The 25,238-nt window shown below is 46.7% G+C and overlaps 3 protein-coding genes across 3 annotated transcripts; 2 read left to right on the forward strand and 1 right to left on the reverse strand.

Annotated features, from left to right (window-relative positions):
- Window positions 1–2,238: 2,238 nt before the first annotated feature.
- On the forward strand, window positions 2,239–10,587 carry LOC130128912 (androgen-induced gene 1 protein-like). The gene is made up of 7 exons (XM_056298693.1): window positions 2,239–2,247; window positions 2,903–3,007; window positions 7,764–7,904; window positions 8,006–8,095; window positions 8,984–9,099; window positions 9,267–9,427; window positions 10,529–10,587. The coding sequence occupies exons 1-7, from the start codon at window positions 2,239–2,241 to the stop codon at window positions 10,585–10,587; spliced, it is 681 nt and encodes a 226-aa protein (XP_056154668.1).
- A 1,815-nt stretch (window positions 10,588–12,402) lies between these two features.
- On the forward strand, window positions 12,403–19,292 carry ptpdc1b (protein tyrosine phosphatase domain containing 1b). Its single transcript, XM_056302156.1, has 9 exons — window positions 12,403–12,448; window positions 12,971–13,136; window positions 16,642–16,722; window positions 16,816–16,934; window positions 17,017–17,154; window positions 17,287–18,308; window positions 18,476–18,655; window positions 18,786–18,896; window positions 19,003–19,292. The coding sequence occupies exons 1-9, from the start codon at window positions 12,403–12,405 to the stop codon at window positions 19,138–19,140; spliced, it is 2,001 nt and encodes a 666-aa protein (XP_056158131.1). The 3' UTR covers window positions 19,141–19,292.
- Window positions 19,293–19,415: 123 nt separating this feature from the next.
- Window positions 19,416–25,079, reverse strand: fbxw12 (F-box and WD repeat domain containing 12). The gene is made up of 10 exons (XM_056302158.1): window positions 24,963–25,079; window positions 23,851–23,888; window positions 23,507–23,679; window positions 22,521–22,645; window positions 21,243–21,449; window positions 20,958–21,122; window positions 20,637–20,847; window positions 20,295–20,476; window positions 19,989–20,119; window positions 19,416–19,780 (listed from the first exon to the last, which is right to left on the reverse strand). Exons 1-10 carry the CDS (start codon window positions 25,059–25,061, stop codon window positions 19,681–19,683), a joined length of 1,431 nt encoding a protein of 476 aa, XP_056158133.1. The 5' UTR covers window positions 25,062–25,079; the 3' UTR covers window positions 19,416–19,680.
- Between the last annotated feature and the right edge of the window lie 159 nt (window positions 25,080–25,238).

Consider the following 25,238-nt stretch of genomic DNA (forward strand, 5'->3'; position numbering starts at 1 on the left):
AAAGCCACTGGCAGCAGCACCACCCCGGCTGCAACGGATGATCCTGGCGCTCCAAAAATACGACATCCAAATCATCCACCGCCCCGGTAAGGACATACCGGTGGCCGACACACTGTCACGCAAGTCAATAGAACACCACGACAGTGACCTACAGGAAGGGATGGAGGCCCAAGTGCACACAGTCCTCAGCAACATCCCTGTGAGCGACACAAGACTCACAGAAATCAAGCAGGAAACAGCGCAAGATCCACAGCTCACCGCACTCAGACGAGCCACACTCACTGGCTGGCCAGACACAAAGAAAAAGTGCCCGCCCAGCATCCAGGAATACTGGAACCACAGAGCAGAAATCTCAGAAATGGACGGTATCCTGTTCAAAGGTGAGAGAATCATTGTCCCCCAAAAGCTTCGCAAGGACATGATACAGCGCATCCATGCCAGCCACCTTGGCGTGGAAAAAAGCAAATGCCGAGCAAGAGACTTACTGTTCTGGCCTGGCATGGGGAAACAGATCGAGGATGCGGTAGCAGACTGCAGCATATGCCAAGAACGGCGCAGCGCAAATGCAAAGGAACCAATGAGGTCACACACCATACCCGAGCGGCCGTGGCAAGTGATAGGCACAGACTTATTCACATGGAACTCACAGGACTTCATAGTCACTGTGGACTACTACTCCAGATTCTTCGAGCTAGAGAGACTTTATAGCTGCACCTCATCTGCCGTCATCATGAAGCTGAAAGCAGCAATGGCTCGACACAGAATCCCCGAGACTATCATCAGCGACAACGGTCCGTGCTACAGCTCTGGTGAGTTCCGCAACTTCTCACAGACATGGGGTTTCTCACACACCACCACAAGCCCCCACTACCCACAGAGCAACGGCCTCTCCGAGAAGACTGTCCAGACGGCCAAACGCATCCTGGACAAAGCCAAAGCTGAGAACAAAGACCCCTACATGAGCTTACTGGAGTATCGCAACACACCGGTGGACAACCTGAAATCACCGGCACAGCTACTGATGAGTCGGAGGCTGCGGTCCATTCTCCCATCAACAGCAAAACACCTGCAGCCACAGATCGCCAGTCAGGAGAATGTTCACAAAAGGAGAGAGGTATGTCAACAGCGCCAGCAGGCGTCCTACAACCGAACAGCCAAACCTCTGCCCCACCTGCCCACAGGCACACCAATCCGCTTCCGGCAGGAGGATGGATCCTGGAGACCTGCAACTGTGGAAAGACCAGCGAACACAGACAGGAGCTACCACATCCAAACCAAAGAAGGTCAGATCTACCAACGCAACCGTCAACACCTGCGACAAAGCAGAGTGAACAATCACACTACACACACACACACTTCACAGCAGACTGTTACCAGCGCTAACAACAACACACAAGCCCATCAGCAAGAGCATGCTGAACCTCCAGACACGAACAATCAGCGACAACCAGACACACAGCCTGGTTACACCACGAGGTCAGGTCGCACGATCAAACCAAGACAAATCCTTGACTTATGAATGTTAAAAAAGAGAGAATTTTACACCAACCTGTACTATACCTGCTATGTTTTGAAAAGAAATATTTACAGCGTTCACTTACATTGTGTACCTACCTGCTGTTTGCAGTTACCAGTAATGACATGAAAAAAAAAGATGAAATGTTATTACGGTGTCACATTTAGACAGTGAAGGAAATGTTTTACACTACTTTGTTGCAGTCCAGTATATAAGAGTTCCACTTTCATATTCTTTCTTATTAAGATTGTATTCGCTTATAAACGTGCTCAACGTGGTCTGTATCTCTGCAGAGAAAGCAGCACTTTTCAGAAAAAGGGAGATGTAATATTTGCTAGTAATATTTGATTTGCTAATGTCCCTTACGGCTTTCCGTAGCGCCACAACAAAGTCACGTGATGTACGTAACAACGTCAGTCGGAATCCGGTCGGTGAATAAACACCCAGCACGAGAGAAGTCGTCCTTGCTTTATTAATATTATAAGTTAACATAGCCAGAGGGCACAGATCATTACAAACGCAACCACAGGAACTGCCGCGGCCGGGAAGCGAACACGTATCGCCCGCACCGCAGGAGACATCGCTAACCGCTAGACTAAAGGGTCATACCCGCGAGACAGCGGCCAGCGTGTCTTCTTATCCATGCACGTTACAATATTGTTCTAACATGGTTACTGAACTTGACACCACGCGTCTGTCTTCATTCATTATACTGAAACACCATGCTTCGGGTAAGTTCGGTGAATCCCAGTCCATCCTAGGTGCTGGAACGCCGTACATGTCCCTTTCTTTATCGGTCGGTGGTTGTATGAACCGCTACTCTGATTTATGCAGCGTTAAAGCTCAAAATAACCTATCATGATGGGGTTTTGTGAATACGTCAACAAATCAGCTGGAGGAAACTCCGCCCATGCTGCCTTGCTCGTGTGACCACGTGACCCGGGTGTCGTAATCTAGTTAAGTTTTTACTCTTTTACCGCTTGTAAAATGGCAGCGACCGTGACGTTGGAGTTCCCTCTGTTCGTTCATCTTTTAACGCTTTGGATGGTATTGTAAAGTGCATGGATAAGTAGACACGCTGGCCGCTGGCTGGCGGGTCTGAGCCTTTAGTCTAGCGATTAGCGATGCCTCCTGCGGTGCGGGCGATACGGGTTCGCGTCCCGGCCGCGGCAGTTCCTGTGGTTGCGTTGTCCCCCGAATTCGCTACATTGGTATCAGAAGTGGGATGGAGCGACCGTAAGGCCATCGGAAGCGTAGACGCCCTGAGGCGTGAAGGAGCTGATATGCTTAAGCGCGGGGACGCGCTTCCCGAAGGAGGGGGGTAGTGTAACGTGCATGGATAAGAAGACACGCTGGCCGCTGGCTAGCGGGTCGAATTCGCTACAGTATGTTTTAGCGCTATGGGCTAATTGCACTCTGATCAATATAGAAAGACACCCGGAAACGAAAACATTCGGGGGCCGATGGAAATATCTGACTTTCATCAATCAGGTAAGCGGCTGACACTTGACGTTAGGCTGAATAAATCACACTAGCGAGAAACAGAATTAGAAACAATCCAATCCAATCAATTTTATTTGTATAGCCCAATATCACAAACTACAAATTTGCCTCAGTGGGCTTAACAGCAACACAACATCCTGTCCTTAGACCCTCTCATCGGATAAGGAAAAACTCCCAAAAAAAAAACCTTTAACTGGGAGAAAAAATAGGAAGAAACCTCAGGGAGAGCAACAGAGGACGGATCTCTCTCCCAATTGCCATCTCGCAACAGGTCGTGTGTTATGTCTGCACACATCGACAGTGCTGCATTTGATTTGGTGCTGTTCTATTGTGCTGGGATCGATTGGTGATGCCTGCGGGCTCTGGGTTGTTTGATCGGGTCTGCCTTTGATGCTGTGTCAGTCTAAATAAGGAATGCCACGGAGAGGTTGTGTCGAGCAACAGCGCTGTGTCCTGAAGTGATTTAAAAATACAATATTGGCGACGAGGATGGCTGATATCTCTCTCCCACCACCTGCCCCCTTCCTGGCATTACCTGGCGAGCCTCCGGTAACATGGACTCGCTGGCTACATAGTTTTGAAAATTACATCATCGCCTCAGGGCTCGACGACGTGAGCCAGGCTAGGAAGACGGCTCTGTTGCTACACTGCTTGGGAGCAGAGGGTCATCGTGTGCTCGAGACTCTGGGGAACGTCACAAGCTTTGACGAAGCTGTGGGACTTATGAGCACCCATTTCGCTGCTCCACAGAGTGCCCTCCTTCGGCGATTTATATTCCGTCAGCGACACCAACTGCCTGGTGAGTCTGTGCGGCAGTACGTAGCTAATTTGCGAGGGCTAGCTAGCTCATGCAAGTTTGGCGCGCTTCAGGACGAGATGGTTCGCGACCAGCTAATCGAACACACCAACAACGCAAAGGTGCGTGAGACTCTCCTGCTGGAAAAAGACGATCTGCTGCTGTCCAGAGCAATTACCATCGCACTACAGGTTGAGGGAGCAGCTGAGTGTGCTGCTATGCTAAATACACAGCAAGTGGCCACCTCCAGTCAAGCTGCCAACGACTCCTCCCTCTACTCACGGCTGCCCCTCGGGACGCAACCCAGCCAGAGCGAGGCGGGCGCCGACTCCACTGGGGACGTCTTGCAACTGCAACGACGGCGTTCTCGGCCCCGCCCTCAACAGTCCTGTGGTAACTGTGGGTCTCGGTCTCATGTTTCAAGGGCTCAGAACTGCCCTGCCCGTGGCCAGACATGCCGTAGCTGCGGTAAGCACAATCACTTTGCCAACGTCTGTCGATCTTCCCCGGCTGGGTCAGAGGGCCACACTCCCCAGTCTTCAACCGCCGTCATTCACAAGGTGAGCTCTGGGCCAGTGTCATTCAAATCATGCACAGTCAACATTAATGATGTGTGCATCCCCCTGCTGTTGGACACCGGTGCAAGTGTGTCTCTCCTGAATGTTGATACCTACAGTCAATTTTTTGGTTCACTGCCACTGTCCGCACCCTCAGCTGTCCTCTGTGGGTATGGTGACTCCAAAATCGATCTGGTTGGCTCTCTCCAAGTGACTGTCCACTATGGAACCAAGCTGGTGCCCAATGCAGTTTTTCATGTGGCACGCCTTGGGGCCAACCTGATGGGCCTGGACCTGTTCTCCGCTCTGGGGTTCTCCCTCTTAGACACAAGGGGGGCAGCAATCCTGACTGTTGCCACACCTTGGCAGCAGAAGTGGCCATCACTGTTTATGGGGCTGGGCTGCCTCCGCCTTCGCCCATCAACCTCTCCTCAACCCTGCTGTGAAATCTGTCATCCAACCACTGTGCCGCATCCCGTTGGCTCTCCGTGATGGGGTCTCCGCCGAGCTGCAACAACTGCTGGAAGCTGGCATCATTGAACTGGTGGACGTGTCACCTTGGGTCTCAAACCTCGTGGTGGCTAAGAAGAAGTCGGGGGGTCTGCGTGTCTGCGTCGATCTACGTGCAGTAAATAAGGCAGTGGTCCCTGATAAGTATCCACTGCCCACCTCAGAAGAACTCACTGCTCAGTTCTATGGCTCTGAGGTGTTCTCCAAGCTCGACCTCAGACAGGGGTACTTACAGGTGCCCCTCCACCCCAGCAGCCGAAACCTCACAGCCTTTGTGACACATGCAGGAGTGTTTCGCTACACCAGGATGCCTTTCGGTCTCAGCTCCGCCCCTAGCTGCTTCCAGAAAATCATGGTCTCCGTGCTGGCTGGCATACTGGGCGTGGCCATTTATCTGGACGATATAGTGGTACACGGGCCCACCAGTGAAATCCACGACAAGCGCCTCAACATGGTCTTCGCAGCCCTGTCCAAGCACAAGCTAACTCTCAATGCTGAGAAATGTGTCCTCTCTGTGCCAGCCATCGACTCCGTGGGGTTCCGGCTGTCAGCGAGTGGTGTAACTCCACTACAATCCAACGTGGACGCCATTCAGGCCATCCCTGAGCCCAGCTCGGCCGCCTCCTTCCTGGGTATGACAAGTTACTACCTGAGGTTTCTTCCCCAGTACTCTGCGACCACAGCCCCCCTGCGCCAGCTGCTGCGTAAGGACAAGCCATGGGTGTGGTCAAAGGCATGCAGTGACGCTGTGCGTGATCTCAAGACTCAACTGACTTCACCACCAGTGTTGGCTCACTTCGACATCTCCAGCTCCACCTTTGTGACCTGTGACGCATCAGCCACAGCGATAGGGGCTGTGCTGTCTCAAACCCAGAACGGTGTGGAGAAGCCCATTGCCTTCGCCTCCCGTGCCCTCAACCTGACCGAGCAGCGGTACTCCGTGGGTGAGCGTGAGGCGTTAGCCTGTATCTGGGCTTGTGAAAGGTGGCACCTCTACCTCTATGGCCACTCCTTCACCCTCAGGACAGATCACTAGGCCCTGACAGCGCTGCTGTCCACATCTGGGACAGGCCACAAACCCCTGAGGCTGCACCGCTGGTCTGACCGCCTCCGCCAGTACAACTTCAGCCTGCAGTTCACCCCAGGCAGAGACAATGTTGTCGCCGACCTGCTCTCTTGCTCTGTCTCCACCCCAGCTCCACAGACGGACACTGACTGTGTGGAAAAGGACATTGTCCAAATGATACACACACCCCTCCAGGCCACTGTCTCTCTGCAGGAGCTGAGGGCAGCCTCCGAACAGCACCCTGTCCTCTCCCAGCTCTGCACCTACATCCAGAACGGCTGGCCTCACAAGGTCCCAGAGGAGCTGGCTGCGTTCGCCCGAGTCAGACAGGAGCTCTCCTGCTGGAACGACACCTGCGTGGCACGTGGGTTTTGCACAGTTGTCCCAGCTGCTCTCCGTGCACGTGTTTTGAATACGGCGCATGAAGGCCACCTGGGCATTGTGAAACTGAAACAGCGCTGCCGAGACCTGGTGTGGTGGCCGGGGATAGACAGAGATATTGAGGCTCTGGTGAAGGACTGTTCTGCCTGCCTTGTGAGTGGCAAGACTGGCCACCAGGCTTCCCCACCCCTGCAACCTCTCGCCTGGCCCTCTCAGCCCTGGGAACACTTGCAGTTGGACATTTGTGGTGAGATCCATGGAGTTCCCCACCACCAACGCTTCATGGTGGTCGCCTACGATCTACACTCAAAATGGCCTGAACTCACCACTTCCGGCACTGTGACCTCACAGATCATCATCGACTTCCTGGACTCTCTTTTCTCTCGCTGGGGCCTCCCAAAGACCATCACCACTGACAACGGCCCTCAGCTGGTCTCTGCTGAGTTCACTGCTTATCTCGAAAGCAAGGGCATCCGTCATATACACACTGCGTACTACCACCCCCAGGCCAATGGCGGCGTTGAACGTTTTCACCAGTCACTGAAGAACGGCCTCAGAGCACACATGGCCCAAGGGTGCTCTTTCACGCAGGCCATCCGTCACACTCTGCTGCACTATCGGGCCACACAGCACTCGACCACAGGCGTCTCCCCAGCCTCTCTCATGCTAGGCCGGGAACTGTGCATGCCCCTTGACAGGCTCCGCCCCTCCACACCTCAGGCACACCCCTCTGGGGTCAGAGCCTCAGTCACTCGTCAGCAGACGCGGATGAAGCAACGGTTTGACCAGTCAGAACGAACCAGGGTGCCAGACATCAATGTGTCAGACTGGGTCAGGGTCCGCAGGCCCCACAGGGACAATAAAATGGCTTCATACTGGTCCTCTCCAAGTCACCCGTCAGCTGGGCCCAGCCACTTACCTCCTCAGCGATGGCACTCGGTGGCACTCCAGTCGTCTACGGAAGGTGTCAGCTCCGCCACACACAGCTGGTGACACAACCATAGCCATTCCCTCAGCATGGCGAGACGCCCCGGGGCTTCATGCAGCTCCTACACGGGCCCCAGACATTTCTGGGCCTTAGCTTCCCCTGCCATCTCCCTCCCCAACTCGGCCTGCCCAGCCTCAGGCCGCCCCGCGACCTGTTCGTACACGTTTACGCCCTGGCCACCTAGAGGACTTTGTGTCAACCTTTCATGTTTGAAATCCTGCCGGGGGGGGGGGGGGGATGTTATGTCTGCACACATCGACAGTGCTGCATTTGATTTGGTGCTGTTCTATTGTGCTGGGATCGATTGGTGATGCCTGCAGGCTCTGGGTTGTTTGATCGGGTCTGCCTTTGATGCTGTGTCAGTCTAAATAAAGAATGCCACGGAGAGGTTGTGTTGAGCGACAGCGCTGTGTCCTGAAGTGATTTAAAAATACAATATCGTGCAGACTGTGTTCTTCGGACTGTGTGTATTCACTGACATCGTCAACTTGGTGCGCTCAGGCAAACCGTTGCGTGGTGGACTCCCATCTCTGCTGGTTAAATTAAGGGACATCATATTTACTGTTCTGGCTTTCCCAGTGGGCACAGTAGGTCTGTTTTTAATGTTTGTTCATATGGTATTGCTCAAGTAGTGAATTAAATGCATCATTTATTGCTCATAATTTTTTTACTCCATATTTCCCCACAGTTTGTATGGGCCATGTACGCCTATGACAGGAAGCTGGTGTACCCTGACTTCCTGGATGATATTAAACCTGTCTGGTTGAACCATGCTTTGGTAAGCGTGTTATGACAAATTGGACATGGACTGAAAGATAACAATAGTTTGTCTGTGAATGTTCTCATTCGTCCAGGTCATGGTTATCCAAAGGAATTGAATCGAGTGCAACTGGACTTGGTATATATCCGTGAAGACGTTTCGCCTCTCATCCAAGAGGCTTCCTCAGTTTGTGCCTTTCTGACTAGACCAAGCTAGTCTGGTCTAGTCAGATTAGCTTGGTCTAGTCTGGACAAATGAGCAATGAACAATGCTGGGATCAACTAACTTAATGTCCCCTCTTCACTTCATGTTAGCCACAGAGTTAGTCTGGTCTAGTCAGAAAGGCACGAACTGAGGAAGCCTCTTGGATGAGAGGCGAAACGTCTTCACGGATATATACCAAGTCCAGTTGCACTCGATTCAATTCCTTTGGATATAACAATAGTTTATTCAGTTACAGGGCATATCCACTTAACAGAACAAGTCCCAAGACATGTTTCTTTGAGGAGATCACAAGACTGATGCCTTTGGAGGATATTTGTTGTCTTTTTTGATGCAGTACTAGGTTTACTTGAAAGATGTTTTTAATTCTTTTGGCCCATTTCCCTTTAGATACAGATGTCAACCATGCTTGCTATTGTTCTGGGTTTTGTTTGGTATTACATTAGTATTGCGTCTAGTTTGCTGCAGATTAATTAGTTATACCCTTATTCAGTTATCTATCACATTCTATAGAAATTGTGATGCTATAAACACAGTTTTACTTTATGCTTCTGCATTAACCACGTTATACTATTGACTATTACATAAAACATTGTACATGGTTTGTTTTAATTGGATCCTCTACCAGGTTATCTTCTTTTTCCAGTACATCTTTTTCCATTTTCTCCATCTCTCTGTTTGCAGCACACCATCATCGTTCCCCTGCTGTTTGTCCAGATGTGCATTCAGCATCATCGATATGTTAGCCGAGTGAAAGGCATCCTGGGCTTGGCAATCTTTACTTTACTGTATCTGTCGTGGTAAGACAGCTGATATATGCCTGCCAATACAATTGATGACTGCATCAACTCAATCTATTAATCTTTTGCATGGGATGTAGCACTTGTGTACCTAACAGGTTAAAAAAACAGTTGTTCACTTCATTTATTTATTTTTATTTGTTTGCCTTACTCACTCTCTCTATCAGGGTCCTGTGGGTGCACCGTGTCTCAGGTATTTGGGTGTACCCCATCATGGCCAAACTGAGCCCTGTGGACCTTGTTCTGTTTTTTGGAGCTGTTGCTCTTACCGTGGCTCCTTTCTACCTGCTTGGAGAGAAGCTCAGCAGTAAAATCTGGGGCAATGCAGGTGGGATGAAAACACAAGAAACCTACTTATGTTACCTTTAAATTTTGTATTAACTGTGTGCATCTGTACCATCCCTCTTACTTTAGATTTACTGTTGGGCAGGGGACATTTGCCTTTGGTGAAATATTCACATTACCCAACGTTCCAGAAAGTGAATAAAAGGAGGTAAGACTATGCTGGTGGGCAAGCTGAGGAAAACGGAAGGGACCAGCATGGGTTGTGTTATGCAAGCACCTGGCAAACAAGGATGGAGCCACGGCACTGACTACCTCTTCAAGGACACAGTAGCAGATGGAAAGATCTCAGGCAACATAACTGGGCAAGCAATCTCTGCCTCCAGAGACAATGTGAAACCATCCTAAAGTTTTGTCACAGACACCAACTTACTGACATCCAATTTACGATGTGAAGTCAGCCCATTCTCAATAGGTCTTTGTTGTTTTCCTTAATGGAGCAGACTTACACTGACTTGGCTGCATACACTACATGTAAGATGTGTGATGCCACTATTTGTCTCTCTTTTTATTCCACTAGTTTTATCTTTATGCTGATTTTGTCAATACTGTAAACTTTTATGTGAAATGGACCTTACCAAATGTGCACTTCCTACTTTTGCCTTGATTTAAGGCCTCCAGATAAATTAGATTTATGATGTGACTGTAAAAAAAATTGTTTCAACGTTTTTTTTTTGCTCTCCTGGCTGATTGTTGTTGGCCAGATGAGGGCGCTATCTAGTTTCCTATGTTCAACCCAGAAATACAAAAAAAAAAAGACTCGATCTTACTTAAATGAGATAAGCAACCTTCGGTTTTCGCAGAGAATGCAAGTGTGGTTTTCAGGCAGTCCTACTGAACTGGGTTGGAAATAATTTTAATCATAAAGTTGCCAGCCATAATATGTCGCCTATAGTGAGTGCACATAATCTTTGTGAATGTCCTTATTTGGCCCTGCCAAACTAAGAAAACTTGTCCACTGGTTGATGCATTGGGTGCTGAGATACCATGAAACGAGATCAATTCCTACAATGTTCTTTTTTGTTCGTTCACAGGACGACAAAATCACCAGCCTATGGTCTCACTCTCACCACTTAATCTTGTCAAGGAGTCCACGAGGAGGGGGATAGAGATGAGTACCTCAGGGAGTGTCAGTACACGTTGTAATCTTCCCCCTGATGAAATGGATAACCAGTTACCAATAGATACAACTAACGTCTTTTTTAGAGAAAACACTTAAATACAGTGTCACTGATTGCTAATTGGATGTAAAAATATTGTTTTACTTTAGATTCACAACTGATTTCCATGAAACACCAGATAAAATGCAGAGGGCTTTGTATCAGTATTTGCGTTTTACATGGCCAGGATTTTGCTGTTTTACTGAAGTAGTGTGAGACAAAAATAAGGTGTTCCTCTGAACTGACAGGCTCGCTTTATAAAACTTGTAATGACACCGCATGCTACCAAGGGAACAACTGGCAGTGGATATGGTTCAAAGGACGTTCGGGTTCGACGTCAAAAACTAATTTCAACTCCTTAACCTTAATCAGCTTTAAACAAGTTGTGAGCAATCCAATAAGATTTGAACCTCTTGCTATGTTGTTTAAATCCCCCAACATTTTTTAAGCATGTTAAGAGCGCTTGAATGCCCCAATTTGAGATAGGACTCAAAACCTGTCATTCAAATCAATGAGTTATTTGTCAATGCAAATTAAATAAATGCATTCTGTTCAATCACAGTCCCAGCTTTGTTTTATTGCATACTTATATTTCTGCTGATGACAACATAGGCTTATGGATATGAAAAGATGATGGCACAATATACTGAAGGTGATACACCAGTGTCTCAGGCTTCTGCAGAGTGTAATGAAGTTCTGAATTTTGGTGAGGTGTGCATTTTTGCTGACTTTTTGTTGAGGAGTGGGAGCTCTCTTCTATACCTATTGCTGTAGTAATAAGATTACAGCCTAATCCAGAAGGAGTCAGGAATAGCCCTTCTACATCTCCCCTTAGAGCTATAGCGGTTGTGCGTTTGTGTCGAGAGAGCGAATGAAGGTAGAGAGAGAAATATCTACAAAGGACAATATGGAATCAAATCTTTGCTGCTTTTTGTGGACCTCTGAATAATTCCACAGGTGATGTGAGAGCCTGTCGAGACACACGGATCTGCACCACTGAGTGTGCAGTACGGGATGCTATGGGGACTTCAGTCACCCCACCCCGCCACAGAGAGATAATCTGGGGTGACTCAAATCCAGCAAGGCCAGAGCAGTTGCCTTTTCTGTAGAGCCAAAGAAAGAGAGGAGAACGTCGGCGATCTGGTGGCTGATGTCAGAAATGTTGGCGCTCAGAAAACTGGAACGTTTGTGTCTTAGGATGGCAGTCACAGGTTCAGCAACTATCTTGCTGAAGGTAAAGGAGTATGGGTTTCTACTTGTGGATGGTAACTATTAGTTTTCTCCTTAGATTACTATAGTTTGGTCAAATATGTGTATATTACTGTAACGTGATTACCAGTTGTAGTGCACTATGATGAGTGGTTAAGGTGCAACCATTTCTGAAACATACATAATGCTTTACTGATCCTTGAGGAATGGATTATGACATCAGCTTTACATAAACTGACAGTCTGATATGGATCTTTGGTAGATTAAGCTCTTCATTTGTTGAAAAATTTCTATGATAACCAATATTATCATCTTTCATCCCTTCGGCAGATTCACTTAAACTAGGTGATTAACCTTAAACTAACCCTGAAATGTTTACTGTCCTAAGGACTGATAACCCAGAAAATTGGTTATCTGGAAGGGAAATGGTTTAGTCTTTGCTAGAGAAAGAGTTGTTCTTCAGGGTTACACCTACCTTTCAGGGGTTAGGTTTAGGGGTTAGAGAATGAATTGTGGTCAGTAGAAATTAGTATAACAACCCAGTATTGTGCACAGGCTTTGCTATGACTGGAGAAGAGTCTGGGTAACCGATATGGCACTCCATGCCAAAACACGAAGTGAAACTCTATTGGACTATGGTAAGTGAAGATGGTCAGTATTTTAGGTGTGAAAATGGTGATATTAGTCCATTTGATAGGGATTAAACATATTGAAAAATTCAGGACTAAACCTCAAAAGGTAATTTTAAGACATGGTTGTTCTGTTTCATACTGTTCTGAGATTGATTGGTGTCTCGATGGTAGCTATTTTTACTGTAATTCCCTTATGTCTGATGCTGAGTGCCAGGCAAGGATTAGACACACCTCTAAGTGAGTGCTCACCACTAGAGTTTTACAGGCCGTCCTACATTTTGAGCAGTTGTATGCAAATTTTGCTAATTCTAAATGACCAAATTATTGTCATATTAGTCAGTTATTTATAATTTCCCTTGGTTTCCTCTGTTAAAATACTGCTCAAGTCTAACGTCACAGCTTCAAATGTTCATTTCAAGTTTAGCTTTGGAAACAGTCTGTTCATAGTAATTAATAGGAAATGAAACCAATAAATTTGTAAACCCTGAATTGGGCAATAACACCTCTTCCCACCCCCGTCACCTGCAGTCAGAGCTCCCCGGGCAAAGTACACAGTGGTGGGGGAGGCGCTACGTTATATCATCCCTGGACCTATGCAATGCTCGATTGGCTGTGGAGGTCAAGCCTGCAAGTATGACAACCCAAGTTTCTGGAGTGATGACAAGCAGGCCATCAAAGGCCTCTACTCCTCATGGTAACTATTCCAAAGATTGATCTACAGTTGACATTCATAGTATACACAAACATAAGTTGTTTAAAACAAATTATGTTCATTTTAGTTCAAATCAGCTGCTACATTTTTAATGGATTACATACATATAGAGCTTTATCTAGACACCCAATGTGCTTCACAATGAAGCAGGGAAATTCACACCAACCACCACCAACTTGTAGCACCTACCTGGGTGATACATGGCAGCCATTTTGCACCAGAACCCCTACCACACATCAGGTTGAGGTGGAGGGAATCATTGAGCCAATTACACAGGGGATGCTTAGGTGGCCAGATGGAGACAGCCAGGTTGGGAATTTTGCCAGGACACTGGCGGACCCCTACTCTTTGCCGTAAGTTCCATGGGATCTTTAATAACCACAGTGAGTCAGGACCTTGGTTTTAATGTCTCATCTGAAGGACAGCATCTCCTACGACACAGTGTCCCCAGCACTGTGCTGTAGGACCCAAGGGAAGACTGCCCCCTACTGGCCCACCAACACTACTTCCAGTAGCAACTCCGTTTTCCTGGGAGGTCTCTTATTGAAGTACTAGCCAAGCCATTCATTCAGCAGAGCCAGAGTACATATTGGTATGGCTGTCTGTCATAAGGTCTCAGTAGTTGGACTAAAGAAACTGTATCAACTATATGAATAATAATCTATTGTATGTCCAGTTGTAGCCTGTATACTAGACAAATTATGTTTTTTCCTCCCTTGATAATGTCTCATCACAAAGAGCAAATATTCCATGTGGTGTGACACAAGGTTCAAACTTGGGCCCTTTCTTTTTCACCTCTACATAGGTACCATCACAATATTGGTTTCCACTTGCCTCCTCGATTCTCATACTTGGCATATTTTAGACATCACTGTATGATGTCACACAGCTTCTTCCAACTGAACCAAGATAAAAGTCAGGTTTTAAGGATTGGACAAAAAGGGCTGAGCGAGAGAACCTGATCTCAAAATTAACTTCTTATTCATAAAATATTAAATCTCAATAAAGGTATTTGAGTGGCTGTTGCAGCTGGAAAAGCACTACATAAAATGCAACTTGATTGATTGATTGATTGGTTGATTGATTGATTGCTGTCATCATCTGTGATCTTTAATTTGCACTAGACATAATATGACCAAAACTGCAAAATTATCACCTGGAAAATATTAAAAAAGTAAGACTGATTCTTTCCTCAGCTAAAAACTCAAGGCTGAGGCTTTTTTCGTTCGAGTTTTTCCTCATCCGAATCAAGGGTCTAGTCTAGGGAGTGTCGTATATTTCACAGAACATAATTGTGATTGTAAAGCCCTCTGGGACAAAATAAAACCTGACTTGAAGTACTAGCAGGCTGGAGTACAATCTGTATGACTCACATGCCTCCCCAAAAACACAGGTTAGGCTTCTTAGACTGTGAAATTGCAATTGGTGATGGGGGCTAAAAGTACATCTGTCACCATCTTACAATGCTGTGACTGCAAACATTCCAAAATCCTCTGTGAACAGTACACATGGCCATTGAAACTCTAGTTAACGGTCACGGCAATTTGCATATGAAACCAATTGTTGCTTTTGGTTGTTATGCAACTGTATTGTTTATAAGGGTGGGGATACCTGCAGTCAGTTGAGACTGAAGAGGACACTTAGATGAGTGATGAAACATTTCTCTCAGTATACATTGTGTCCAGATGAACTGATTCAACTTTCTGATATTATTGCCTGTCTTAACCCCTCCCTGAACTCCACACAACAGTCTTCCTTCTTCAACTTCCACCGTTTGATCCCTGGCTCTGCCTTCACTCTCTTCTTCTTGATCTCCAAAGTCATCCTACACCATCTGATGCTGTCTAGCTACATTCTCCCATCACCATCTTGCAGTCTCCAATCTCTTTCAGATCACGCCTCCTGCATAAGATTTAGCAGAAAACACAAAGGACAACTACAACTTAAAGAGAATTCTACTGCAGGAGTTCTGATTGATACAAGATAATTTACATTACTACGCTTGTCTTTGCACTGCACTTTCAGTTTACAGAATAGATTTCAGATTATTTTCCTGTTTTTTAAGAGCTTCCCTAAATTTCCTCCAACACATATCAATATGTTAGGAAAGTTTGTTTTCTGAAAAGCTCTCAGATATGTGATCTCTTCTTCTCTTAACTAGTCCCAAAGCAAGGACTATGACCTATGAGGCTACTTTCAACTCCTACGAGCCCATCCATCTATCCATCCATCCATTATCCGAACCGCTTATCCTGCTCTCAGGGTCGCTGGAGCCTATCCCAGCAGTCATTGGGCAGCAGGCGGGGAGACACCCCAGACAGGCTGCCAGGCCATCACACAGGGCCAACACACACACACACACACACACACACACACACACACACACACACACACACACACACACACACACACACACACACACACACACACACACACATTCATACCTAGGGGCAATTTAGTACAGCTGATTCACCTGATCTACATGTCTTTGGACTGTGGGATGAAACCGGAGCACCTGGAGGAAACCCATGCAGACACGGGAGAACATGCAAACGCCACACAGAGGACGACCCGGGACGAACCCCAAGGTTGGACTACCCCAGGGCTCGAACCCAGAACCTTCTTGCTGTGAGGTTCTGGGTTCGTGCTACCGTACTAACCATTGCGCCACCGTGCTGCCCTATGAGCCCAATAACCTCAAAACAGCCTTCCTGGGGTGTCTGGGTGGCATGGTGGTCTATTCCATTGCCTACGAATACGGGATTGCTGGTTCGAATCCCCATGTAACCGCCGGCTTGGTCGGGCGTCCCTACAGACACAATTGGCTGTGTTTGCGGGTGGGAAACCAGATGTGGGTATGTGTCCTAGTCACTGCACTAGCGCCTCCTCTGGTCAGTTGGGACGCCTGTTCAGGGGGGAGGGGGAACTGGGGGGAATAGCGTGATCCTCCCACGCACTATGTCCCCCTGGTGAAACTCCTCACTGTCAGGTGAAAAGAAGTGGCTGGCAACTGCACATGTATTGGAGGAGGCATGTGGTAGTCTGCAGCCCTCCCCGGATCAGCAAAGGGGGTGGAGCAGTGACCGGGATGGCTCGTAGGAGTCAGCTAATTGGCCAATTGGCCGGATACAACTGGGGAGAAAAAGGGGGGGAACCCCCCCCCCAAACAAACAGCCTCCTTATAAACCTGAGTAGTCTAAACTGTGCTCACTAAAAAACTTTTTCAGCCTTGCTTTTACTTGGTAACGGGTTTTTATTTGTGCAGCTATTTCCCTGTTATTTCCCTCATTTTACTGATTTTAATCCATTCATGCATGTTTAATACATGATTTATTTCTCCAGCTTTTGTTTTCCTTGTGTGCTCTTTTCCTGTGCTCTTATGTGCAGCACATTGCATTGCAATATAATGATCAAATGAACAAATTGTGCTACATAAGGTGCTAAATAAGGTTTGATTTGACTGGTGATGACAATTCTGTCATTTCAGGGTTACTGATCACCTACTTGCCATGTCCAGACCCTCAACAGAGGTCATTGAGAAATACAAAGTTATCGAGCAATTCAAAAGGTACAACTAAGTTCATTTCAAGGTTCTGTTCGATATTTGAGGAGAGCATGTGATAATGTGTGCTCATCTTGAAATGTTTCTCTGTGTGTGAAGGAATGGTATAAAGACAGTGATCAACCTGCAGAAGCCCGGTGAACATGCTAGCTGTGGAGGCCCTCTGGAGCCAGAGAGTGGCTTCTCCTACCGTCCAGAGGTCTTCATGGAGAATGACAGTAAGAGATTGAAAAAAACGTCACAGTCAAATCTTTTTCATGTGCCACATCAGACTAATTCAATAATATTCTCTTATTTCAGTTTATTTCTACAATTTTGGTTGGGATGACTATGGGGTGGCAAATCTCACAACAATGCTGGATATGGTGAAGGTTATGGCTTTTGCAATGCAGGAGGGGAAGATAGCCATCCACTGCCATGCTGGTCTAGGAAGAACAGGTGCAGACAAAAATAAATAACACAGGGAACCAAAGTATCTAATTTAGTATTTAGGCTGTTTATGAAAGAAATATCTTTGATGTTCACATTTTCACGCTGGCCAAATGCATTTTTATCTTTCATCGCCTACAGGTGTATTGTTAGCATGTTTCTTGGCCTATACTACAAGGATTTCTGCTGACAAGGCTATTTTATATGTGCGTGCCAAGCGTCCTAATTCCATCCAGACCAGAGGCCAACTGCAGTGTGTCAGACAGTTTGTTCAGTTCCTCGCCCCTTTGAGAAGCGTGTTTTCCTGTGCTGAGCCCAAATCCAACCCAGTCACACTGTCTCAGTACTTGATTCGCCAGAGAAACATGCTGCATGGCTATGAGCGCAAAGAGCTGAGGTACCTACCTAAGATTGTTCAGCTGGTATGTAGGCTGCTGATGGACATTGCAGAGAACCGCCAGGTTATTGAGGAGGACATTCTGGAGGCCCCTGATATTGATGACATAGAGATGACCCTCAGCACAATTGAGAGGCTTGGCCCCAGGTTTGATGGACCAGGTCCACGCTTGCCCGGCCCTCCAACCTTGCCTAGACACTTCAACGAGCCACCGATCTTCTACCATCGCAAGAGTCTGAGCTATAGCGACTCAGACTTGAGACGACTGACATCAGAACTCAACCTTCTAGCACAACCTCTTAGCTCTCTATCGCAAAATGATGTTCACGAGGCCAGTGGGATCTCCCAGTCCTCCCTCTCTGGTGTCAAGCGTCAGGGGGGAGGCAGCATCTATTCCTCCCACGGCTCCATAAGTTCACTCTGGGAGAAGAAGAATCTCATCAATCAAGATGATGGGTCAGTTCTTCTGAAAAAAGTGAAGGAGAAAGCCATCAAACGCAGTGAATCCTTGGGGAATAATGGCAGACCTGCTAAAAGCGGCAGCATTTTGTCGAGATGGAAGGAAGCATGGAGGACAGAGTTGACCATGAACGATAAGAAACATGTTGATGGGGACGAGGAATCGGAAAGGTCAGAGGTGCCGTTTATCACCCTGCAGACAGAGCTGTCACTGGATGCCAGGAGGCTGCTGGTGGCCCAGGCACTGGCTGTGGACCTGTTTGAAGATGGAGAAGAAGCGCACAAACAAAAAGTCTTAGCCTGGCAGGTAACTAACCCATCCATCTCTATATATATTGTACTCAGGACCAACTAACTTTTTTCTTTTTGCAGGGAGAGAGGTTTAGATTTGCCCAACAGGAACATGTTAGAAATAAACAGCATATGGGAAGTCATGGGCTAACAGGTAGTTAAATGTACGGTTTGTGCGTGTAGGCCGACCTGAACCAGGCTGGAGCGTGGGAGAGGTTGTGTATGGAGCGGGATCCCTTTATCCTGACCGGACTGATGTGGGCATGGCTGGAGCAACTCAAAGGGCCGGTGATCTCCATTCAGGCTGCTAAGGCCCTAGACCCAAATGCTGACCCTCAGACGGTACTCAACACACTTGACCAGGTCAGAAATTGTGTTCTTTATTGAGACACTATACGATTTAGGTTTGAAGCAGCATGAAATGCTGACAAGGCAACTTTCAACTTTGTAGAATCTCGAGCTAAAACTTACAACCTTTTTCATTTTATCAAAGGCCTCGAAAGAGACATTAATGTGCATACTAGATTGTATGGCTTATATGCTGACGATACCAGAGGAGGTGGAGAATACGTTCTTGGATCGCACCATCAAAGCTTTCACACATGTGAGAAAAATATTACTTATGCATTGCAAATTTCTTTCAGCACCGATTTCCCCAATCAAATTTTGATTGTTTCAGTGACTGAATCAATCTGTTTACCTTTCAACAGCTACAAAAGTGCTCAGCAGAGGGGGAAAACGTATATAGGACCATGACTGAGGTCTTCAGGTATGTCCTTCTAGAAAGGAGATGGACACTCATTGAGAAGGGCGAGACTCCAGTGGTACAACGCTATCCTTCGATATAGCAGCTTACACACTTTCCTGTGTGTCACAAAATCTACATCTCAGTGTGAGGACAAGTCATGAAGGAACAAGTTGTTTTGTGCCTTATGCTGCAATGCATCTTTTATATGTAACTTTGTCAGCTCGTTATATACTTATGGTATGTAAATCATGTGTAAAATATCTCAGTTTTATATTACCTCTGTATGGCGTTCATGTATTGAAGACTGGGGAATCAGGATACATTTTACAATGCAATATGCCTTAAGACTTTGGTTATATTCAACATTAAAATACCTCAGCTCCAAAAAGATATAATTGATTACACTTACTATATCCATACATATTTCAGTTATTTATCTTACCATAGCAACTTTTAGTTTCCCATATGTGATGCCTGGTACTGAATTTGTTCTTTGTAAACAAAACAAAAAATTGCTAAAGCACAAAATTGCATACATAGTATGTCTGGTGAGCAGTTCATCATAACACAAATGGAAGTTTGCCAGTGGATGGTGCTGACAGCTGTAGTATCAGAAGATGTCTTTAGAGGGCAGTGATAATCAGGAAGTGAAAAAGTAACCCTTCAGAACGTCCCTTCCATCATTGCCTTCTACCGAGGCCACGATGCTGGAGTAGTCACAGGCCACATGAGTGAACCCTCTGAAACACATAACGTAAGAAGCGGGAAGAAGTTTAAGACACTTCCTCCATGATGATACGATGGTGTAAATATTGGGTGACGTAGCTATTTCAAATGAGCTGACTTCACAGGCTCTTATTAAACAGCCCGCCACTGATTGCTCTTAACATCAGCCTGGCTGTTGTTGATACAGAGCCAGGGCTGATGCGTATGAATGGTCCAGCATACCGCGACATTGTGTGAGAGCCACCCAGTAAGTGGTAGCGGCCCTCAAGGGTCAGTCCTTGATCTCTGTCATTTCTCCATGTCAGCACACGTAAAGAGAGGTCTCGAGATGCTGTCACCACACGAAAGTTATCCTGTATATACACAAAGACACAAAAGTCGCACATGATCAGTGAAATGGTCACTTTGACCAACTAACATTTTGCACATTTCACATACAGCGGGTATAGTGTATATTACTGGATCTGTTTCTACAGGCCGGGTACTATACTGGGCGTTTCATACACGCCACATGAGAGAAGAGCATACCACACATATGGAGGAGATAAGTGCAGTATGGTCTTTGAAGCTAGAAAGCAGGACTCCTTTCAGAGAGTACACGCAGAGCTGGCAGTCAGCTGCCACCACTAAAGTGTTGCCGTCCTTGGCCTCCAACATGACATCTGAAGTGCTGCTGTTCACTGGCATGGTGAAGGACTCCACCGTCTGGACTGCAATGAGAGAGGGTTCAAAGTCATTCAAGGGCAAGCTGACCACTGATGGTTCACCAAATGACTCGCAATTATATTTTATAATGGCTAGATTTTGTCACTGGTATCGCAACTAGTATGGCGAGACCATTAGTAATTCTGCAGCTATCAAGTTCCTTACCCTGGACCTCTGACTTGTACTTGGTCTTTTTAACGCTGAAATCCAACACAGTGAGTGCTTTGTTGTTTGAGCGACCCTCGCGCTGGATGGTGGCCAATCTGGCAGGCTGGGTGGGTATGAAGACAGCAGCCTGGCACCCGGAGACTGGCAAGCACTGGCATAAAGTCTCCTCCTCCTCATAAGGTGAGGTCAAACTCTGAGTGCAGATTACCTGTCAGTTAAGATATTTAAATAAAAGAAAGACACACATAAAAAATATATATTGTTCAAGAAGTGGTACTGTTAATGTAATGTCAGGCCATTTTAAGTCACTAGAATTACCTTCGGACTCAAATTATCGATGTGTTTGGTTCCAGCCACGATCCATTTCTTGTCAGGAGAAACTAAGAGAAGATTTACTTGAAAACCGTCACACACAACTAAGCTGGACACTTTGGTCAAAGTTGGAGCAGCTAGCGTACACACGGATCCTTGACTGGTTCCTACCTGGTAGAAATCATACGTGAGACAAAAGTGTTCATTTAGCAAGAAAAATATCTGGTTGCGCACATTCTCTCCTGCTCAATAAACCAGGCAAAAGGTGGTGTGAATCTGTTGTTTTCTCACAGAGATAAAGCCGCTGTTGTCAATATTATATTGTATTAATGTGCAGTTTGGAGATGCAGCTGAGTAGGAAGCCAACTCTTCTCCGGTCTGATCCTGCCAGGCCTTGATGAGGCCTGTGGAGTCTGCTGTGATCACGAGTCCATGTCCTCTGTCAGAGACGATCCCTGTCAAAGGACTCTGTGGAGGACTGCACCACAGCTGTTCACCCTGAAAGAGACAGGAAAAACCTGACTGTGTGTATGTGTATGCGTTCTCATTCAGTTGTATTTATGAGGACCAATTTGAGTTTTTAATGATAAGAGTGAGGACATTTTTGCAAGGTGAGCACATTTCTCACTTCTTCATGGGTCTATTGTAGAGTTAGGTCCAGGGTTTAGGGTTAAGGTTAGAATTAGAGTTAGGATTAGGTTAAGGTATGGTTTTTTTTGTCCCCTTTTTGTCCCCAATTGTACACTGCCAATTACCCCACGCTTCCAAGCCGTGCCGGTCGCTGCTCCACCCCCTCTGCCGATCTGGGGAGGGTTGCAGACTACCACATGCTTCCTCCAATACATGTGGAGTTGCCAGCCGCTTCTTTTCCCCTGACAGTGTTTTGCCAGGGGAATGTAGCGCATGAGAGGATCACGCTATTCCCCCCAGATCCCCACTGCCTCTCAAACAGGTGCCGCCGAGGAGGCACTAGAGCGGCGACCAGGACACATACCCACATCCGGCTTCCCACTCGCAGACACGGCCAATTGTGTCTGTAGGGACGCCCAACCAAGCCAGAGGTAACATGGGGATTCGAACCGGTGATCCCCGTGGTGGTAGGCAGTGGAATAGACTGCCAGGTTAGACATGTAGTTCTGATGGTTAAGGTTAGGGGCTAGGGAATGAATGAAGTCAATGTGGGTCCTGCGGGCTTATTTTTTCCATTAAAGAACTCCTTATGTGAGATCCTGACATAATAGTTACATGTAGACTGAGGCAATTAAGGATTTATTTACATTTTTTATGATAACAAAGAACCTATCAGCATCCTATATCTAAATTATGGGTTAAATGAACGGGTTAAAAAGAGATTCCAGAGTGCTTATTCACCATACTCAATCTCTCAAGGAAGATATATGACTACACCTAAAACATCACCGGTATCAATTGCAGTACCGTATATAAATGTCCATCAAACATTTGCCCTCGCATTCAGTAGAATGTTAATATGTAGGTACTGCTGAGCTGGAAATATGCGAGATAGATTACAAGAATAAAGAGCGACTTGTTCTAAGTCGTTGTACTGACATTCTGGACATCCCACGCCCGAATTGTACCATCAGAAGAAGCACTGCATATGGTGGCACTGCGGGTCCAGAGGTCGGGGAGCTGGTCTGTGTTGCCCCGCAGGTACACGAGCCCCACCACTCTGCCTGGGGCACAACAAACATGTCAGCCGGAAACTTTTTTTTTTTAAATTAACTATTGAGATGCTAAAGTTCCTATCATGAACTATCAATTTCATGAATTCAAACTATCAACTTGGATGACAAACTTACAAAGGAAATCCTATACAAAAATCAAGGAAATGGAAAGGGACAGGATGTGAAAAAGAAGGAAAGGGCTCCGGGAGCTGGGTGCATGATGGCATGGGATGAAGACAAAGATGCTGCAAAGTGCTATGTGGGTGCAAGAAGGTGAGAGATGATGGCAGTGGGGGCATCTGGGTGGCGTGGCAGTCTATTCCGTTGCCTACCAACACAGGGATCACCGGTTTGAATCCCCGTGTTACCGCCGGCTTTGTTGGGCGTCCCTACGGACACAATTAGCCGTGTCTGTAGGTGGGAAGCGGGATGAGGGTATGTGTCCTGATTGCTGCACTAGCGCCTCCTCTGGTCAGTCGGGGGGTGCCTGTTCAGGGGGGAGGGAGAACTGGGGGGAATGGCTCCCATGCACTACGTCTCCCTGGTGAAACTCCTCACTGTCAGGTGAAAAGAAGCAGCTGGTGACTCAACATGTATTGGAGGAGGCATGTGGTAGTCTGCAGCCCTCCCTGGATCAGCAGAGAGAGTGGAGCAGCGACCAGGACGGCTCGGAAGAGTGGGGTAATTGGCCAAGAACAATTGGGGAGAAAAGGGGGGGGTGATGGCATTTCTACCAACAGATGAGGAGGCAACAATAGAAAACGAGAGCAAAGAAAAAGAGACTCTAAGTGAGAGTTTAGGTAATATTTTTGTTCTATCTCCTGTGATGATTTTTCATGAAAGATGGAGAAGGTGTGACAGTGTGCATACCTGTGTGGCCTCTAAGGCTTTTACAGGTGTAGTCACCACCAGACCGGCCTTTCATCATCTTCATCTCTAGGTGGGACCGACGCAAAAAGTACCTCTTCCACTCCTGCCTCACGTGTTCACGTCCAGCCGCTGCAGTAATGTTACAGAAACACCAGCGCTGAAGACACATCCTCCTAAAGCACACATACAAAATGAACAGTCGGCTTATGGAGCAGGGGTTGACATATGGGATAGACGATGAGCATGCTCTTACTGCAAACTTAAACGATGGCTACATTCCCTGAACACTGACCGGTGTAGACTTCTCTAGACATAATTTTGGAAAGATAGAATCACAATCTCACCTCCATAACCATGGTGTCTCTGCAGCTTCATGCCAGGCCTGAAATCAAAAACATACCCGGCACGCACACACATGTAGGTTAATTAATCATACTTAACATACTGTCTGACAACCTGGGCTCAAGCCTCCTCTACAGCATTCAAACCAGTACAGGTATTTTACCACCAGGCCTCGTAAAGTCAGGGGTTTTATTGGAAGCACAGTAGCTACCGTTACACTGAGCTGGGACAACTTATTCAAAATTCACAGATGCCTGCAGCAACTAATTGCAGACTCGCTGGATTTGTTGTATAATATCCATGATGGAGGACTGTTTTTTGGACAGTCAGCTTTTTCACTGAGGGTGGCTAGGTCACACGAGACACTGCAGCACATATCACTCTTTCACACCTTGTCTTAAATTAGGGTTAAAAGACAATCAAGTTTGAGATCAATAGTATGTAAATTGCCTTAACAGTCTGATATGTGTTCCTTGTTTTATTTATTGTCGTATTATGTGAATAGTATCGTTGTCTTTGTTGAATCTATTTGTACAGTATTTTTTTGGTATTGTAGCTGAGCAGTGTGTGTGTGTGTGTGTGTGTGTGTGTGTGTGTGTGTGTGTGTGTGTGTGTGTGTGTGTGTGTACACCAGGTTTTTCTACCCTAATGGGGACCAAATGTCCCCATCAGGACAGGAAAAACCTGAAACCACCTACCTTGTGGGGATATTTTATGGGTCCCCATGAGGAAAGGGGTCTTTTTTAGGGTTAGGTCTTGGTTTTTGGGTTAAGGTTGGAATTAGGATTAGGTTAAGGTGAGGGTAGGGGTTAAGATTAGCCATGTAGTTAAGGTTAAGGTTAGGGTTAAGGGCTAGGGAACGAATGTAGTCAATGAGGGGTCCCCACACATATAGGGTGACATGGTGCGCGCGCGCGCATTTATCGATGTGCACTGTCCCTCCCTGTAAAACCAAATTTAATCATGTAAAAATAAGATAAACAATTAATCAAAACACGATTTTCGAATAATCCATCGCGTTGTTAAACCGTCATGAGACATTTAATATGAGTGGGTACATTTAAGCGCTTGTAACCACCGTAACTCATCATTCCCGCACGTCGGACCTGTTTACCTTACACACACTTGAGACACGACACAAATCCTCCTCGTTCAAAAAGGCAAAAACCTGAATGAGGCAGTCGCGAGGCAAGTACGGACGAGGACGCTCCATGTTATAGGAAATAGCTGTAGCGAGTAAGACAGCTGCGTATGAAGACAAGTTCCGAAACTACAACTCGCATAAACTACGGAAAGCAATTACGGACAACAATCCTGTTCCTTTGGCAAGACATGATGCCTCGTTCCCACTAGATGGCGCCATAATACAAGGTAGAGGCGCACAGCCGTC

This window comes from Lampris incognitus, chromosome 2 (genome assembly GCF_029633865.1).
Source record: "Lampris incognitus isolate fLamInc1 chromosome 2, fLamInc1.hap2, whole genome shotgun sequence".
NCBI lineage: Eukaryota > Metazoa > Chordata > Actinopteri > Lampriformes > Lampridae > Lampris > Lampris incognitus.

Excerpts from the sequence above, each read along its gene's own strand:
- fbxw12 (XM_056302158.1), bottom strand. The coding sequence starts at position 25,061 with ATGGAGCGTCCTCGTCCGTACTTGCCTCGCGACTGCCTCATTCAGGTT. Across the intron at positions 21,450-22,520 it reads GGGCGTGGGATGTCCAGAAT|GGTGAACAGCTGTGGTGCAG; the intron begins GTCAGTACAACG and ends TGTCTCTTTCAG. Across the intron at positions 21,123-21,242 it reads ACAACAGCGGCTTTATCTCT|GTAGGAACCAGTCAAGGATC; the intron begins GTGAGAAAACAA and ends GATTTCTACCAG.
- ptpdc1b (XM_056302156.1), top strand. The coding sequence starts at position 12,403 with ATGGCACTCCATGCCAAAACACGAAGTGAAACTCTATTGGACTATG. Across the intron at positions 17,155-17,286 it reads TGCTGGTCTAGGAAGAACAG|GTGTATTGTTAGCATGTTTC; the intron begins GTGCAGACAAAA and ends CATCGCCTACAG. Across the intron at positions 18,309-18,475 it reads AAAAAGTCTTAGCCTGGCAG|GCCGACCTGAACCAGGCTGG; the intron begins GTAACTAACCCA and ends TTGTGCGTGTAG.
- LOC130128912 (XM_056298693.1), top strand. Across the intron at positions 8,096-8,983 it reads TCTGGTTGAACCATGCTTTG|CACACCATCATCGTTCCCCT; the intron begins GTAAGCGTGTTA and ends CTCTGTTTGCAG. Across the intron at positions 9,428-10,528 it reads TAAAATCTGGGGCAATGCAG|GAGTCCACGAGGAGGGGGAT; the intron begins GTGGGATGAAAA and ends AATCTTGTCAAG.